Source organism: Pseudonaja textilis, chromosome 14, assembly GCF_049901715.1.
Source record: "Pseudonaja textilis isolate UNSWEBS1 chromosome 14, rPseTex1.2, whole genome shotgun sequence".
Lineage (NCBI taxonomy): Eukaryota > Metazoa > Chordata > Lepidosauria > Squamata > Elapidae > Pseudonaja > Pseudonaja textilis.
The window spans coordinates 3,133,104-3,151,943 of NC_142003.1; the positions used below are offsets into that span (position 1 = coordinate 3,133,104).

Genomic DNA, 18,840 nt, shown 5'->3' on the forward strand with positions numbered 1-18,840 from the left:
TCCAAATCTTTGGTTTTTTAAAAAAAAAAATATCAGTGTGTTCATACTTTTTTTATTCCACTTTATGTGAAAGGAGAATGGAGTTATATGTGCCTTATTTCATGCAGGTCAAAATGTTTTTGACCTTGTAACGCCATCATCCTGATTTACAGAGGAATCCACACGATATGCTTCTTAAAAGGTCTATTAAAACATATTAGAATTAATTTTTCATTGCCTTCCAGCTGCACATAGGAACGGAGGATAATAATGAAAAGCTGGATGTTGAAAGACAAGTATCTTTTGATGCATTGTGCGATTTTATATGCCTCTAGGTATGTGATGCATTACAGAACTTGAAGTAATACATCTCAAAATTCTCTTCCCAATTATTTCCAAAATTTACATTACAATTTGGGCATCGAAGGCATTGAAATATGACTGGCTTGATAGCCACGCGTCCATAGGGCACAGTTAAGGGTTTACAGACAGACTTCTCCATCGGTTTCAATAGATTAAGTTGGATTTTGTTGGTGAGAGACTGGGCGAGCCAAGTGGAGGAGTCAAACTGGGAATTAGCGTGTAATCATTATGTAGGCACAAAAGGACAAAGTCTGAGCCCCCTTGAATGCTATGGAGCCTTATCTAGTCTTACTCAGATGCAAACCACCTGTCTGAGAAGATCCCTGGATTAAAAGCTTGAGCAATAAAAATAGTTAACGGCACTCCTCACGTGTGGAACTGGTTGTTCCCACGTGACACATTTTCAGTGTCAACAAAGCTATTAAGATTCATCCATTGTGTAAAATGGCCTCTTATTGTCATACTCCCTTTAGAACTTGGTAAGTAAAGAACCTGGGATTCAGAAAATTTTATGCTTTTGCTGAACTTTAAATCAAAACCAGCTGAATCAATTTAAGGGCTCTTTTGTAAAAAGGAAAAACACGGACATTCAGGCTGATTGCCGAGATATGCCCAATTTCAGTGGTTTTGAAATATAAACCTTATAAATTATAAATGGTAGGCTGAGAGCATCATTTTGAAAGCTTGGCATTTTTTTTTAAACCTTTCTGAGGTCGTCTTCATGCAGAAAATACTATACAAGAGGACTAGTGGTTTAACAGCTTCCTGTGTTCCTTCCAATTTTTCTGGGTTCATTTCTGTGACTCTGGCCAGAAATTAGCAGATCCTCCTCTGACTTACAACCACAATTAAGTCCCATTTTAGGACCATTTGTGATGACCTGGGGCATGGCACAAAGGCAACACAGTCAGATATTCAATAAGAATCTCCTTATTATCTCCAACTTTGCCCCCAATGTCCAGGTTACCTTCTGGCTGGAGAAAAACTCTCCCAGGAACAGCCTTTGACTGCAGAAAATGAAGCCCAAAACAGAGTAAACACAAACTGTAACTTAAAAGTCCAAACAAGCCAAACTGAGGTAATTAGTTTAGCAGGGCAGGAGCAGGAATTTCAGGCTTGAAGGCACGGCAAAACTCAACATGGTTGGGAAGATGCCAGGAACACAGATAAGCCACAACAACACAGGGTAAAGTCATGTTTGCTCCCAGTAGCCTGCCACATGCAGCCTGCCTTTCTTATCACCTGTCTTTCCAGCTGTGGCTAATGAAGGGAATCAGGGCCCTTTCCTCCCCCGTAAGCCATGCAACCATGTTGCTCCCTTCTCCGTTCCTCCCTGTGTGCCCTAGAATGAAGAGGGGGTGGGCCTGGATCTTCCTCTGAATTCCCTCTCCCTTGTTCTACTTCTGCCCTGCTCTGCCCAGCCAGACTTTGCCCTTCCCCAGTTTCCTCCACAGCCAACGGAGCCACACTCCCACTCCCTGTCAGCTGTTCGGCTTCCTCCTCAGATTCAGACTCTGACAGGGGCATGACACCATTCTTGCCCCAGCGGTTAAGTGAAACATGCAGTTGATAAGTGTTGAATTTATGTTTTACCAACAAAGGAATAAAGGGAGACTAGTACAGATCTATTTCAAGCTATTTAGCTCTCATCAGCTAGACATAGCCTTCTGGGATTTGAACCCGGGCTACTTGCATATTATATAGATGTATTAACCTCTAAGCCATAGGCTCTCCTCCCTTTGTTGGCTATACCAGGGGAAAGATTAAGTGTTTTTTTGTTAGGACAACCTGGTCTACCAATTATGGGAATTGTTGCTCTGACCAAAAAACACTCTATGCAGTTGATAAGTTAGTAACCTGGCTCTTAAGTGAATCCATCTCCGCCATTGACTTTCTTTGTCAGAAAGTTATAAAAGGAGATCAAGCACCTGAATTTTGATCACGCAACCATGGGATGCCGCAAAGGTCATAACTGTGAAACACGGTCATAATTCACTTTTTTTCTGCGCCGCTATAACTTTGATCGGTCACTAAGCCAACTGTTGTAAGTGGAGGACGATCTTATCTTAGATGCCTTCTCCCATATTGTAGCTCAGCTCCTAGATCCAGAGAGGCCAACAGCCGTGGTTGTTGAGCGACATCTAAGGAGAACATCACCTGCCCATTGGCTCCTTTTGATAGTAGGATGATACTCGTGTAACTGGGACACATCACAAAGAGAGATTTTGCCAACCCGGTGGAGAAGCTCTGTCTCTTCTCTTTGTGTTTCCATCTCAGGAGGTGAATTGTGTGTTCCTTTTCCTGGTGGCCAATTAATTTAGCTCAGTTCCGGATGCTTTGCTAGGCATTTCTACTGAGAGCAGGCGATGTGCTCGGCTGCCTTTGTCACTATTGTGGCACAGCTCTGGGCAATATCCAGGTGCACTAGACATAATGATCGTCCCCAGATCACAGGCATTCTGTCTGCGGCCTCTTGAGCCCCATAGGCAGGTATCTCACCACCTGTCATCCAGCTGGCTTTTCAAGGAGGAATCTTTCGCCATTCTAGACATGTCCTGAGTCAGCTGTTCCCTTTGAGACCGTACCAATAATCTCCTCTAATTACAAAAACCTGCCTTTGGTTTGAATGCACACAGGGGACCCCACTTCTCAGTGCTTGCCAAGGCAGTTCCATTTGTTGCTCCAGAAGGACAACATTTGAACAAAGATAACATTCAGACTGTTGCCACCATTCCAGTTACTTTGATTTTTTTTCCCCCCTCCTCTCTGTGGCACTTCCCACTGGAGACTCTAAGCTCGTTCACTACTCCTTTGGCCCACGGATGCAAATTGAATTTATATTTACTATATTACGTTGGTGTCCTGCCCATCTTTCAAGGTGTTTAGAGCATCCTGTGAAGTTCTTAGTTCTCCCTCCGACGGCATTTATTCCTCCTCTTCCTAACTTTGGGTGATTCGTTTGAAAATATCAAGTCGAGTTTGTGACTGTAACACATAGGAGGGACCCTACCAGGAACACTGAGTTGCTATTGGGAGCCGAAAAAAATGTTGGTAATGCCACTTTAACAACGCCTTGGTAAGACTGCACTTGGAGTGGGGCACTCAGTTTTGGTTGCCACGATATAAAAAGAGATGTTGAGACTCTAGAAAGAGTGCAGAGAAGAGCAACAAAGACTATTAGGGATCCGGAGGCAAAAACATAAGAAGAATGCAGGAATTGGGTGTGTCTAGTTTAATGAAAAGAAGGACTGGGGGGTGACATGGTAGCAGTGGTACAATATCTAAGGGGCTGCCCCAAAGAAGAGGGAGTCAAGCTATCCCCCAAAGCACCTGAAGGCAGGAAAAAAAAATGGATGGAAACTTATTAAAGAAAGAAGCAAAGTAGAACTAAGAAGGAATTTCCTGACAGTGAGAACAATCAACCAGTGCAATGTCTTCCCTCCAGAAATTATTATGGGTGCTCCATCACCGGAGGTTTTCCGAGAAGAAACTGGACAGCCACTTGTCTGAAATGGTATAGAGTCTCCTGCGTGAGCATGGGGTTGGACTAGAAGACCTCCACGGCCCCTTCCAAACTCTGTCATTCTGCTTGGGTGCGTGGTCATCCAAGGGCATAAACTCTCCCCTTCCTCTTTCCGCAGGTTGGCGTGATAGGAGAGGAAGAAGAGTGGATAACTCTGAGCGAAGTGGAGAAGGAGTCGAATGCTCAGTTGTTGGAGATCCCAAACCTGACACCTTACACTCATTACAGGTATAAAAAAAACACAACAGCGGGTAATTCATTGCTTGCATCGACTGGCACGTTGCCGACAGCAGGGAGCAGCATTAGGACGGGGGGAGGGGAAACCCTGCTTACTCGGAAGAGCTGAAATTTGCACCTCCGAAGAGTTTGCCCTGAAATGACTCAGCTTGGTGCATTTTCACTGTCATTCTCCACAGAGTAAAACAATTAATCTCGGGAAGAGAACAAGGTGCAAAGCAGCCTGCTAACACAGTGCTGCCGAATACGTTCACACTTCCTGCCGGCTGAGAATTTCCCTCCCCTTAAAGCTCTCCTGGTATAATTGATTTTGGGTTTCTTCGTAGGTAAAACAGTATCGCGGTTGCTTGTTTATGTGACAAGTGGTTTCTTTGTGTAAACGGAGCATTATGAATATTGTTATATGGTGTTCTGCTTCTCCCATCTCTATCATACGTAGCTGAACTGAAAAGAAGTTTCAGGATTAAATCAGATGTGATCAAGGACATGGCTTGGTTGTTTATTCTTATTTATTAGATTTCTATCCTGCCTTTGTTACTTTGTAAGTCACTCAATGAGGTAAAACATATTTAGTACTCTTTCCTCTTTTTATTTTCCCCAGGTAAGTTGGACTGAAAAACAGATACTGGCCTTAGGTCAGCCAACCAGCTTTTGTGCCTAGAGCAGGACTAGAACTCACCATCTCCTGGTGGTTGGCCCAAAGTCACCCAACTGTCTTTCATGTCTAAGGCAGGACTAGAACTCACCATCTCCTGGTGGTTGTCCCAAAGTCACCCAACTGTCTTTCATGTCTAAGGCAGGACTAGAACTCACCATCTCCTGGTGGTTGTCCCAAAGTCACCCAGCTGGCTTTCATGTCTAAGGTGGGACTAGAACTCACTATCTCCTGGTGGTTGGCCCAAAGTCACCCAGCTGGCTTTCATGTCTAAGGCAGGACTAGAACTCACCATCTCCTGGTGGTTGTCCCAAAGTCACCCAACTGTCTTTCATGTCTAAGGCAGGACTAGAATTCACCATCTCCTGGTGGTTGTCCCAAAGTCACCCAACTGTCTTTCATGTCTAAGGCAGGACTAGAACTCACTATCTCCTGGTGGTTGGCCCAAAGTCACCCAGCTGTCTTTCATGTCTAAGGCAGGACTAGAACTCACCATCTCCTGGTGGTTGGCCCAAAGTCACCCAACTGTCTTTCATGTCTAAGGCAGGACTAGAATTCACCATCTCCTGGTGGTTGTCCCAAAGTCACCCAACTGTCTTTCATGTCTAAGGCAGGACTAGAACTCACCATCTCCTGGTGGTTGTCCCAAAGTCACCCAACTGTCTTTCATGTCTAAGGCGGGACTAGAACTCACCATCTCCTGGTGGTTGGCCCAAAGTCACCCAACTGTCTTTCATGTCTAAGGCGGGACTAGAACTCACCATCTCCTGGAGGTTGTCCCAAAGTCACCCAACTGTCTTTCATGTCTAAGGCAGGACTAGAATTCACCATCTCCTGGTGGTTGTCCCAAAGTCACCCAACTGTCTTTCATGTCTAAGGCGGGACTAGAACTCACCATCTCCTGGTGGTTGGCCCAAAGTCACCCAGCTGTCTTTCATGTCTAAGGTGGGACTAGAACTCACCATCTCCTGGTTTCTAGGCCAACACCTTAACTATAATACCAAACTGGCTTTCTTCATTCTCATTCGGTCTCATTATACCAAGTCAGGTCTCAAACAACAGTGTTAAAAATAGTCAGAAGATCTTGAGAAGTTTAGGTCATCAAGCGAGTGTTCAGAAGGCCTTGCCATTCTACCCTGCTCTGTCTATTTCTTGGTATTTCTGACAAAGATCTTGCCTTTGGAGATTGAGACTGGAGCTGGAGCTTATTGTGAAGAACAAATGCTTGATCTATGGAGAATTTGTGATGTCTTATTCACTGGGAATTTTAGAAAAGTAGCCTGGACAGATTTGACACGCACCAACTCAAAATCATGACTGCTTGTATGCCATGGTGTTTGAATGGCACACTGGCATACTTTTTATATAAGAAAACGTTAATAATGTAAGAAAAACTTTAAAAATATCATATACCGTAGGTGCTCTACCAAAAATAGACAAGATTGTTGGTACCATGTAAGTCTCCCTTCCCATTTTTACGCAAATTACTTTCTTAACTACCATAGTCTCATAGGTTATTTTATTGCTTCCAATTCCGCCCATATTAAGCCAGAACATAAAATTAAGGCCTTTTAAAACATTTCTCAGCAAAATGCAGGCAGATGCAATGAAAATTTCTCCCCGTGTTCAGATTCATTTTCCGGTCTCATCTAACATCTTTTGGACAAAGACGTTTTTAAACGAATTTGGGGAATTAGGAATAAAAACAATGGCAGGCAATGTTGCCATTTTAAACTATGCGTGTTTTGAATATGAAGTAGAAATCTTGCTTCACAACAGCTTCGTGATCAAAGGGACGAGATTCAAATCAAAAGCGGGAGCCGTCGATTTCGCTATTTATTCCCCGCTTGTAATGTAAATCTTACATTACATTACAAAAATCGTAAAGACTAGCTAGATAGATTTTTTTTTTTTTTTGCTATTTATGCTCCCGTTGTAATGTAAATCGTCCCACTGAAGTCAAAGGGACGAAGAGAGATAGCAAAGAGGAAAACAGGCACAATAGCAAAACTGTAAATTGGAATAAATTGTGTGGGTTTTTTTTTTTTTTTTTTTGGATTCTCGATGTAGTTTGGCCCAGCCGTGTGATAGAAATGCGTGTTAGATACATTCAGTTCCCACTGTACATAATTATTCTGATACGATCATACAGAGGCATCCTTCTGGCTTTGGAGAATTTCTACGCTCTTTCATTAAACTAGAGTTACTCATCCGTTTAAAAAGTTGAGATTACAGAGGCACGATTGCGGCACCTAAGGGGCTAGATTAAAAAAAAAAAGGAAAGGAAAAAAAACAAAAGGAAAAAGAGAGGGAATTCTCTTATCTATCCTGGCTTTTAAGGAACCCTCTCTGCCTGCACCCTCAGTCCTTTAGCAAACATCCCCCAGGTTTCTTGGCAGGTTGACACCAGAAAAAGGCAGCATCCCATACTTTCCATGGCTCGCTGTTCTGATGAATGTACCACCTGTTCTGTATCTGGGTCTGAGTTTGTGGCACAAGAGAAGGGCCAGTTTTTTTTAAAAAAAAAAGCTGGCAACATCGTAGGCACATTGATGGAGAAAATCATCGGAGGCTGTTGGCAGAGCTAGGTTGGATATACCTGCTCCACGTCCATCTGTTAGGCCATTGTAGATGTCTCTCCTGACTGAATTTCATTTGTCATGTTTTGGTTCCTTTGAGTCTCCTAGACTCATTGCACGAGCCTCGATGCAACAGTTGAAAAAGATACCCCCTGTGATGACCCGGTGCGTGGCACAAAGGCAACACAGCCGGATAATCAGTAGAAATCCCTTTATTAGCTCCATCTTTGCCCCCAATGTCCTGGTTACCTTCTGGGCTGGAGAAAAACTCTTTGGCTGCAGAGAATCAAGTCCAAAACGTGGTCAACAAAAACTGTAACTATAAGTCCAATCAAGGCAAGAGGAGGTAATTAGTCCAGCAGGCCAGGAGAAGGAATTTCAGACGTGAAGGAACGGCCATAATTCAACACGGTTGGGAGGATGTCAGGAACACAGATAACCAAAGTCAACACAAGATAAACTCATGTTTATTTCCAGCAGACGCCACACTCAGTATGCATCGCTTTTAAACTCTCATTTCCAGGTGTGGCTAATGAAGGGAATCAGGGCCCTTTCCTCCCCCGTAAGCCATGCAATCCACGTTGCTCTCTTCTCTGTTCCTCCCTGTGTGCCCTAGGATAAAGAGGGGGTGGGGCTGGATCTTCCTCTGAACTCCCTCTCCCTTGTTCTACCTCTCCCTTGTTCTACCTCTTCCCTGCTCTGCCCAGCCAGACTTTGACCTCCCCCAGTTTCCTCCACAACCAACGGAGCCACACTCCCACTCCCTGTCAGCTGTTCAGCTTCCTCCTCAGATTCAGACTCCGACAGGGGCATGACACCCCATCCAGGTGAAGCCTGGGCTTGTGGGTCCCATTTATCTTGATGGGACTCTACATGATGTCTCACCTTCAAAGGAGGAAGAGGAGAAAGCAAGAACCGTTGAACTTGGACCTTCTCTTAGTCAAATGTCCTTCTTTTCTTTTGTCTGCGGTCGACATAGGGGAAATTAATGACGTGGTTTTGCTTAATGCCCGTTCTGTTAGTGCACCCTCTTAACAAGGATGAAGGAGATGTAGCTTGCACTTTTCTTTCAATCCTAATATTTCAGTGGGAGGAAAAATCCAGGACAGGTTGAGAAGATAATACCTTAACACAATACGACTTTAAGCCAAAGCTTTCTTTTTCCATTATAATGGCTCTGCTTCTGATCACTGGAGTCTAATACTTTTTGTAGCTAATGCCTTTTCTGGAATTGGAAGGTCCATCTTCCCAAACTGCTGCTGTCAGAAGACAAACAACTTCAGCAAAAGGGGAGTATGAATGCAGGGGCTGACTTTTTTGTCGGGTGTGTGTGTGTGTGCGTGTATGTTTATAAATCAGGCATTCTTCCTTGCAATCTCTGTATGTCGCATCTATGGGCTTCCAATCCCCGCAACATACATATTAAGTATATTCTGGGACAGAAGCATATTCATTGAATTAATCTTTAGATTTGCACTCTGCTTTTATTAATCAAATCCACCATGGTTCCTAGTAGTAAAGATAATAGAACTGAATCTTCCCATTGTCCTGGTTCTGTGTGGGACTCCATTCCTTGAGAAATATCTAGAAGATGGAAGATGGGGAGGGGGAGGAGTAAAGAAGGGAGGAGGAGGAGGAGGAGGAGGAGGAAGAGAAAAGATGGAAGAAGAAGAAAAAGGAAGAAAAGGAGAAGGAGATCCATCCAATAAGGATCATTCTTGGTGATTCCATGGGCCAGGTCTCTCCACAACTTTCAGTCTTGCACTACTTTTTTGCGTTGTTCTCAGAAGAATAGCCTTAATGGCAGGCTGGTTTCCTTTTATTGCTAACTCTTCCAAACTTCTAGAAAATGGACCAGGCGAGAACTTTCTCAGTAGTGACCCTTGTTCTTTGAAACTGTCTCCCTCTGCCCCCCCCCTCCCCCAAGTATGGGGGATCCCTCTATCCTATTTGGATCTCATAATTCGACCCGCAAGGGTACTAGTTCAGCTCGTTCACATTTTAATAATGGAGCGCTTCTGAGGTTTCTTTTTATCGTTTGACCTGTTTCTCTAGTTGTATCTTGCACGGACATAAATAGTCATTTCCCTTTCTTGTTTTTAAATTGAATAAAATGCATTTTGTTTTAACTGTGGTATGCTGGGTCTATGGCTTAATTATGTAAATAAATGAAATGCTTCTTAAGCTGAAATGGATGGGCAAAGCTTGGCCTCTTTCCAAGTGGACCTGAATTCTGTCTTCTCAATCCTGTGCCTCAGCGCCTCTCTCTGCCCAACAGGTTCAGGATGAAGCAGGAAAACATTGTTGGCCAAAGCCCGTTCAGCCAGCCCTCCCGGGTCATTCAGACCCTCCAGGCACCCCCAGATGTGGCACCAGGGAGTGTGACTGTGCGTACTGCCAGTGAGACGAGCTTGTGGGTCCGCTGGGTGGTAAGTTACCAACAACTGACCTGTGTAGAAGAAAGCATGGCTTCTCCTTGAATTGACCTCCAGGTGGGTGGAATGGCATCCCCAAGAACCCCAGGGAATAATGGGAGACAAAAGATCAGGACCAACTGCTATGTTGCAGCTCTCAAAGCTTTAACGTTCAAGCCTACATACAAGAATCCAGTCAAAGTTCAATGCTAAATTGGCACCAGATGAGGATCGACAGAATTCAAAAGGGGTTGGATCATTTGTGGCAACGTAACGATTCTAAGCTGATGACACACTTAACTCCACCACCCAGCTCTGCTTGCTCTTCTTCTCGTTATACTTCTAGAAATGATAGAGAGGGATGATGATCCATTAATTTTTTCTTTTGTTATTTCCTCCTACCCCAAAAACACTCTGTTAAATCGTACCGGTAACTAAGTTCCTGACCCCTCCCCCCTGTTCTTTTTCCTAATTTCTTTGCAGTTTCTTATCTGCACCTGGGCAGGCATAAATCGGAGCCTGACTTCTCCCTAGGTAGGGCTCATATACTAACAGGCCAACTACTAAAATCATAGCAAGACATTTCCAAGGCAACATATCGGGACTCCACCATATGTTGCCTCTTTGTTTACTAAGGCAATACGACTCCAAAACTAATGAAAATGAATTCTTAGCCGCCGGAGCTGCTTTTTATTGAATTCCCTGAAAGTTTTAAACTGTAAAGAAAATGGTTTTCGCATAGAAACAGGAGTGAATATGGAGGTTATATCTCCGTGATAGATTACAGAGCTGAGTGATTAACTCGGGAACCGGGTGATAAATGGCACGGCCTTTGATAAATGAATTTATCTTGTGCCTTTGACTGCTGATCCACCCTTGCTTGATGAAAATTCATTCAAATATTCCAATTTCTGCCGCCTCTCCAAGACACCTTCCTGTTCTGCTGCTGAATGCAAAAAAGAAAAGAAAAACCCTGCTCCCCAATTTCTCCAAGCAAGTTCACAATCCTCATCTTGCCGAGAAGGGGAGCCTCCCCACCCCCCGCCAAGTCCCTGTGCTTTTTCCAGGTCATTAAGGCACACCATTAACCACCGGAATGAATTTCTCCTCTTGTTTATTATCTGCTGATAAAAGTAGCTGCAGATCTTAGCAGACATAGCCCAGATGCTGATGTGTGTGCCAAAACCAGCACTTTGGATCCCAGTCAAAGAGGTGTGGGATGTTGCATTAAATGTGGAAGATGGATTAATTGGAAGGGAGCCAGAGAGGTGGGCAAAAATGGCAGGTGAGGACCACCTGACTGTATAATTAGTGTTATTAATGATGTGAGCCACATGTCTGGCTCTGTCTTACTAGTTTGCAGGCAGCTATCAATCCTGAAAGTTCAAGTATCTAATAAAGGAGAATACTTGCAGCTCAGGGTTGAAATGAGAGGTGAACTGATGATGTTGCCTAGTTGGGTAATGAAATGTCTGTAAGAAGTTCAGAGAGCTCCAAGGACCTCTCATTTCAACCCTGAGCTACAAGGATTCTAGACAAGAACTACAAATCGATGCTTGAACTGGTCCTTGGTGATCTCTGGGCTTGGTTGGGTTTTTTTTTTTTTTTTTGCAGATGTTTCATTATCCAAACTTAGATAGCATCATCAATGCTGCCTGATGCTGTTCACTAGTTGGGTAATGAAATGTCTGCAGGAAAACTACCAAACCCAGAGAGTGCCAAAGACCCCTCAAGTTCAAGCATCCATCTGTGGTTCTAGAATCCTCCTACTTGCCAAGGTCGTTTGTGAGAATATTTATTTTATTTATTTATTAAACAAAGCTATATGGCTCTCCAACTCGCTCCTAGGCAACTCTGGGTGTCTTATGACATTAAAAATAAGGACAACCCATAACCCCCCTTCCCCCATAGCAGCAACAGCGCAATCAAATTGACCACTTGATCGGTTCCGTCTCTGTTTATGATCCTCAGGCCCCTTGACAAAACCATATGTCTTCGGGGCCTTTTGAAAAAGCAACATGACTATTGTACCTCCGAGTGAATGACGTTCCACAGAGAAGGGGCCACCCCTGAGAAGGTCCTTTTCCATGATCCCATCAGATGCAAATCCCTAATCAAGGGGACTCACAATGTACCTTGCCTTCCCTTCCTAGTGTGCTGGGTGGATGGAACTGGGGAGAGATGGTCCTTCGAAAAGCACGCAACAGGCAGAGAATTAAGTGACCTGACCCTCACTGATCCTTTCCTTCTTCTTCTGACCACACTCAGCCTCTGCCTGATGCACAATACAATGGGAACCCTGAGTCGGTGGGTTATAGGATCAAGTACTGGTGTGTGGACGCGCAGTGTCCTGGCCTGGTCAAGGTCATCAGCGACCGACTGGAGACAGAAGTCACCGTCGAGGATCTTCAGGAATGGACCGAGTATGAACTGCAGATCCAAGCCTTTAATTCCATTGGGTCGGGACCCTGGAGCGAGGTAGTGCGAGGCCGTACGCGAGAATCAGGTGAGCAATGGGAAAAGAGCATCTCTTGTTGCTCTTAAATGGGTTTTTTTTTCCGCAAGCATTTCTGGGACTGGGATAGAAGAGATTCACATCAGAAAAGTTTTTTTTATACATCAGTCCAATTCCGTCAGCTCTGAAACCAAGAATGACGTCTGGCTGTTCTTTTCCAAGCTGAGTTCTTTATTGTTTCATACCTATAGACAGAGTCTTGCCAGACTGAACTCTCTACTATCTGCATCTACAATATACTCTGGGAACTATTGTGGAGGGGCTGTCTTCACCCTCTATCTCTCTCATGTGATTTCTGGGCTGAGTTGCCTCTTACTCCTCTAGAATCCATCCCTTCCCTCCTGGGGATCCACTTCCATACTACATCCCATCACAGATTCATGCAGTCCAGCTCTGCCAAATAATCCAATTTTAGCAAGAGTGGCTCTCAACCAAGCAGGTTCCGCAGGATCTACGACCAGAAGAAAGACCCCATCAGAGGAGCAAGGCAAAGTAGCCAGGCAAGCTCATGAACTCCGGCAGAAGGTAGTAATTAAGTTGTTATCTAGATAACTTCTAACAAGGCTTCTTCCTCGACTCCCGTCCCATATGCACCCCGTGTAATTTACCTTTCTCCTGTGGGTGAATAATTGAGCGCAGTGACCTTTCTGGAATTAAATATTCGATAGCGAGATTAAATCACGCCACGGCTAACCTGCCCAATGAGTAGGGGTTGTATTTGCAATTTGTCTCCATAATCATACAAGGCCTTCCCGTTGCTGCGTGGCTAAGGTTGTGTCTCGTTTATCACCGAAAATAGGACTTGCCCTTTGCGCCTCTTTTTTTTTTTCTTTCCGCAATAAAATGCCTGGCGACTTCCAATTTGCATATTTTCATTAACGATGATGGAAGAAGGGATCAATTAAACCAAAAGAGAACCGTGGGGAGTGCTTCGCTCTTGAACAAAAGTAGTTGAGATGGTGTCAGGTAAGGAGGATTGACCCCTTGATGCGTTGTGCAAAGCCATCCAAGAGATTTACAACAACCGCATGGGCAGAGGTGGGTATTCAGCCAGTTTGGACCAGTTCTGGTGTACCGGTAGTGAAAATTTTGACTAGTTTGGAGAACTGGCAAATGCCACCCCTGGCTGGGGTGCAAGGCTCTATAGTGTCGTTTTGAGGGTGGGAATTGACACAGTTTATGTCCGGGATGTGAGGGGGTTCTCTCAAAAGATCTACCGAGGATGATTCGGAAGTTAATTGTGCAGAATTCAGAAGGACTTAACCCGTCTAGCAATGAATCCATTCCCTCTCTAAGAAACTTCTATGAAAAGGTCAACCTTTCTTGGGAGAAAATACGCAGGTCGCAATGGTCAGCTTATAAGAACTCCAAGGCGTAGCTACTGACAGACAATCCTGGCAAAATTGCATCTGTTGTGTCTCGAAGAGTCAGAAGCAATTGAACAGCCGAAAACCAACAGCGGTTGGATGACAAGTCACAACCGAAATCTGGCGCGGTGCTGTCGCTTTTTCGGTGTGTCCCCCCTCTCCCGTCCCCTGAGAAGCCGTTCATAACAGAGTTTCTCTTTGTAAAGATCTGTAGATAAATCCGAGGCAACCTGCCAAAAACACTCGTGTCTCGTTGGCAGTCTATAGTCCTTTAACATAATTATATTCTCGCGAGAGATAACTCTAGGAGAAGAGGAACCTAAAAATAAAAATAAAATAAAATTCAACCTGAGGAGCGAAGATAGGGGGAATGGGAGAGGGGACTAGAATTTTCTTCTGATACCCCGGCTAATTGGTAATGCAGAAACTGTTGCGGAGGTGATTTGATCAACCTGGAGCCTCCTGTGTGTATGTGTGTGTGTGTGCATGCGTATTTCTCGTGAATACCCTTGCGTGACTCAGGTATGGCGTTAAAAGTGACAGGTGGTGAGGTTTTGACAGGTCTGAAATGTTGTGCATGCTATTGACGAAGAAGGAACGAGACACTAACTATCGGTGATGCCTCCTTTCACCCCACACATCCTGTTCTACCCTTGAGTAGGACATCTTCCTCCCCAATAGCTACTGGTGATTATTCCACATTTGATTGACAGAGAAGGAGAAGGAGAAGGAGAAGGAGAAGGAGGAGAAGGAGAAGGAGAAGGAGAAGGAGAAGAAGAAGAAGAAGAAGAAGAAGAAGAAGAAGAAGAAGAAGAAGAAGAAGAAGAAGAAGAAGAAGAAGAAGAAGAAGAAGAAGAAGAAGAAGAAGAAGAAGAAGAAGAAGAAGAAGAAGAAGAAGAAGAAGAAGAAGAAGAAGAAGAAGAAGAAGAAGAAGAAGAAGAAGAAGAAGAAGAAGAAGAAGAAGAAGAAGAAGAACCATTGTCTGGACCCTTTCTACAAAGCAGTCCAGGACTCTTAAGCATGGAATATCCTTTCTCCTCTAAGTATTTGATGGGTCAGACTCAAAAAAAAATCAGGATCACACGTTAAGCTCCAGTTAAGCTGATTTATTGTTCATTCCTACACACAAGAATCTAGTCAATTAATGGTCCTCTCTTAACTCCCTCCCCAGGCTCTGCCTATCCTTCTTCTAAAGGGGAGGATACCACCACTACCCACTTAGCTTTCCCCACCCCCCATGCCTTCACCCTTTTCTGCATTTCCAGAAGACTTTTAAGCATGGAATATCATTTCTCCTCTATGTACTGATGCGGGAGATATTACCGAGCACCCCAACGTCTTCATTTTCTTCACCCATTCCCTGGGAACCGTTGCATCCTTCATCTCAAAAGATCCACTTGACTTGAATGAACATTCATCTATCACAGCCTCAGCTTCTCCCCAAAAGCCCACCTGAAGGTGTCAGGAATCCATCAACAGCAGTAAAGTGTCTTCCGCGACAGCACTTCTTCTTGCTGAATCATCGCGGGTGCTTGTCTGTGGACAGTCTCAGTCCTCCAGGTCATGGTTTGTCCCGACGGTGTTTTTTTTTTCAAAAGGTAAACTGGATTTCCTGGATTTTCTCTGAAGACATGTCGCTTCTCATCTAAGAAGCTTCTTCAGCTCTGAAGAAGCGTCTTCAGTCCTGAAGAAGAAGCTTCTTAGATGAGAAGTAAAACGTCTTCAAAGGAAAACCAGAAAGTCTAGTTGCCTCTTGAAAAAGCACCTTTGGGACATCACAGGAGCTTGTTTGAGACAGCTCATCTTTCCAGAACTAGACCGCAATAGACTTTTGTGCGTTGACAAAAACTGGAAACACGATTTCTCACGTACGCAAACAAAGCAGGTTTCCTCTGCCAGTTTTCCTCATCGAGGTGCCCAGAGATTTTCTCCTGGTTTGAACAGGTTGTCCTTTAACGTTGAGGAGGATCTTTCATCCAGATCCTTTCTGTAAAAGCTTTTATCTTCTCCTTTCCTCAAACACGGGGGAACCTTTTCAGAAACGGTGCCTTCTAAACATCACTGTGTACATGCAAAAGGGTGTGTGTGTGTGTGTGCTGGGGAGAGGCTTAAGCAGCACACAAATAAATCAAATCGTCATCTGAGACCCTTAGAGCACCCTGAAAATCTAATTGTGTTAACCAAATAGAGTTAAATTTCTCTAAAAGGTGCTCAGAGGCATAAGAACGGAGAGGCAATTGAGAGGGGAGAGGTAGGATTTCTGCCCGTCATGGAGAGGTTAGTGACAGTAATTTTATTATGACCTTTAAATTAAAGCCTTCACACTGAAAAGGGGTGCATTGTTTCCTTTCCTGTCCCCCCCACCCCCCAAAAAAGTTTTTATTTGAAACATTCGACATTCTTAGGGCTGTGTTTCCATAGCAAATATTGAGGGCTGGACTTAATTGGATAGCTTCTGGCTTTCTAAAAGGATTAGGCTAGACGAGATGGACTTTCATCAAATATTGCTGTAGGTCATCGAATCACCTCTGTAGAAAATGAAGAGTTTGGGTCTCGCTTCTCTTGTGAAAAAAGATCTCAGCTGGTCACTTAAGGGACCACAATGCCCCAGTCTTGCTTCTTGCTTTTGTTTGAGCTAAATCGACCTGAAATTGGAGTCTTCATTCTTTTTTTTTCTTTTTCTTTTTCTTTTTTGCAGTTATTTGAGATTGACTTAAACTGTTTATTAGCTTCAGGGGGTTTCACAGTGTTGTCTTCCATGTGAAACTACCAGTCAGACCACTAGAGTGGTCACCGAAGATCTTGCTTTGTGACCCATGGCTACAAGAGTTCCCTTTAGCTGAGATTATAGATAGAGCGTGATCCTTTGTCCATTGAAGAGAATATTTGTAGCTCAGGGTTGAACTGTGGGATTCTTGGTGCTCTCTGAGCTTGGTTGGTTCATTGCAGACATTTCGTTACCCAACTAGGTAATGTCATCAATCCCAGAAGGCTTTGCTATCTGTGTATATACCAGCAGCTTGCCCTGTCAGGGATGGTGGGAATAGTCTTGGTAGTTCCTTGATTAGGCTGTTGTTTACAGATAATCAGAGTTGGAAGGGACCTTGTAGGTCATCTAGTCCAACCCCCTGCCCAAGCGGGAGACCCTACACCATTTCTGACAAATGGCAGTCCAATCTCTTCTTGGAAGCCTCAAGTGACGAAGCTCCCACAACTTCCAAGGGCAAGTTTACTGGGCTGGTAGCTCCTTGATTAGAGTATTGCTTATGGCTTGGTGTTAATTTCTATTTATCTCTGTGTTGATTGCTGGTTAGGAGGTCTTGTGGCCTTTTATAGCTTGTCAATTGTCTCTTTTGAATGGTAGGTAGATGTTGTTTATCTCTATTGCCTGTTGATGGCTGATTTGTCTGAGTGCCAGGCTTCCAGGAATTCTCTAGCCTTTTTTGGCTTGGTCTAGGATTGGTCTAGGATTGATTTGGCCTATCCCTGGAGATTCCTTGTGATCCTCACTTTAATCCTGGCAAGCTAGTTAAAAGAAGAAGAAGAAGAAGAAGAAGAAGAAGTCCTGCATAGAGATGGATTTATTGTGGTTGTCTATCTGGCTTCTGGAGTTTTTGTCTTTATTCTCTCTGTCCTGTAACATAGAAGTGTTTTATCTTAATTGGCACTATAAGCGATTTTGGAACCTCTGTGAGAAAAGAGATGGACTTTTGGTGCGAGATGCTATCAAAGATCGGCCGTTTCCAGGTAGAGTCATGCCTTAGTCATCTAACTCATTGAATTTCTCAACTAGCTTCTCATTATAACCTCTGCTTGTATCTGTAAATCTCCCATGGTCACGTCAAGGTGCCAGGAGCCGGTGTGATACCTGGAGTGTGATACCTGGTACCTAACGATGCTACCTCCTAAAACTGGCTGAAGACTAAAGCACGGTAGTTGCAGTTCTTCTTTACATCTAAAGCTACCTTGAGAGAAAATGGACCATTAGGGTAGTTATTTCTGAAATAGCTTCCTTAGGGAAGCAAAGCGTTGCACCAGTTCTGTGGTCAGCCGGAATTTAATAGACCAAATCTTGGACAACAGGGGATAGCAGTCTCTTACCTTGCTTTCATATCTTGCTGAAAAAGTAACTCCAGATATTCCTCTCCAACTAGGCCACAAGAACAGTGCAAAGATGGTTCCGTAAGGGGGGGAAAAGATAGTTGCAGACTGGTGCGGGAAGACATGCATATTTCCAAGGGTTGATATGTATGCATAATGTCCTGTACAAGGTAGAGAGAAATGGTTCGGGTAATGAGACAGTGTTTCCTCCATCTGGGGACCCGTGTTTAATTTATTTGTTCATCTAAAAGATTTATAGCAAGCCACTCAAATACAGATTGATCTCCAAGGCAGCTTATAATACTATTGAAAACAACCCCATTCCACAGTACAATTCATTAAAATATTTAACAGGCCAAATCAAACAACTGCTCCTAAGGCGGAAAACCATTATATTCAAATGTCATTACAAGGCGGGGTAGAAGAAAAGCGTCGGGCAAGGAATGGCAAGATGGCAACGAAGAGGAAGGAGGCGTAAATAATCAGATGGTTAACCAGGATTCCTTCAGAGGGGCTGATCCCAGGAGCTATGAATTCAGTTTAACGTGTCAAGTTTTTGTGCAGCTCGGTTTAAATCTCATTTCTGGACTTCCAACGAATGAAGATCATCTCGTTGGTCAAAGCCATTGTTAATATGTGGAATTTGGTCTTGCTTAGGCACTACTGGAAGTTATGACTGACCCAAAGAAAGGGGACTTATGACCTAGATCAGAAAGTCTGATATTTGGGGGCATACACACACACACACACACACACACACACACACACACACACACACACTGAAATTATGTGACCTCATTTCAAGCACTTTGCAACACTGCCGCTTTTATATTTATGGCTACATTCAGCCTCCCCACAGTCACTTGACAACATTTTACAATGGTTTCGCCAAAAGTTGACACTTCCGATTTTTGGCAAAACCATGCCCATCGTAAACCATGACTTTCCTTAATATCCGTGGTGTTCACTTAACAACTACCACACAAAAAAGTCATAAAATCAGGTCAGTCACATGACCGACCCATTTTAAATCCTTATGACTTACAACTATAATAGGCAGACTCCATTACGGTTGTAACTCAAGGAGTATCTGTATGTCAAGTGCCG

The 18,840-nt window shown here is 43.9% G+C and overlaps 1 protein-coding gene across 2 annotated transcripts in view; it reads left to right on the forward strand.

The window, feature by feature from the left end:
• Nucleotides 1–18,840, forward strand: part of SDK1 (sidekick cell adhesion molecule 1) — a 367,483-nt gene that overhangs the window by 267,722 nt on the left and 80,921 nt on the right. For both annotated transcript variants that reach the window (XM_087912912.1, XM_087912913.1), the window contains exons 23-25: nucleotides 3,984–4,093; nucleotides 9,615–9,765; nucleotides 12,019–12,256. In XM_087912912.1, coding sequence (XP_087769038.1) covers nucleotides 3,984–4,093; nucleotides 9,615–9,765; nucleotides 12,019–12,256 — 499 coding nt within the window. The remainder of the gene's footprint in view (nucleotides 1–3,983; nucleotides 4,094–9,614; nucleotides 9,766–12,018; nucleotides 12,257–18,840) is intronic.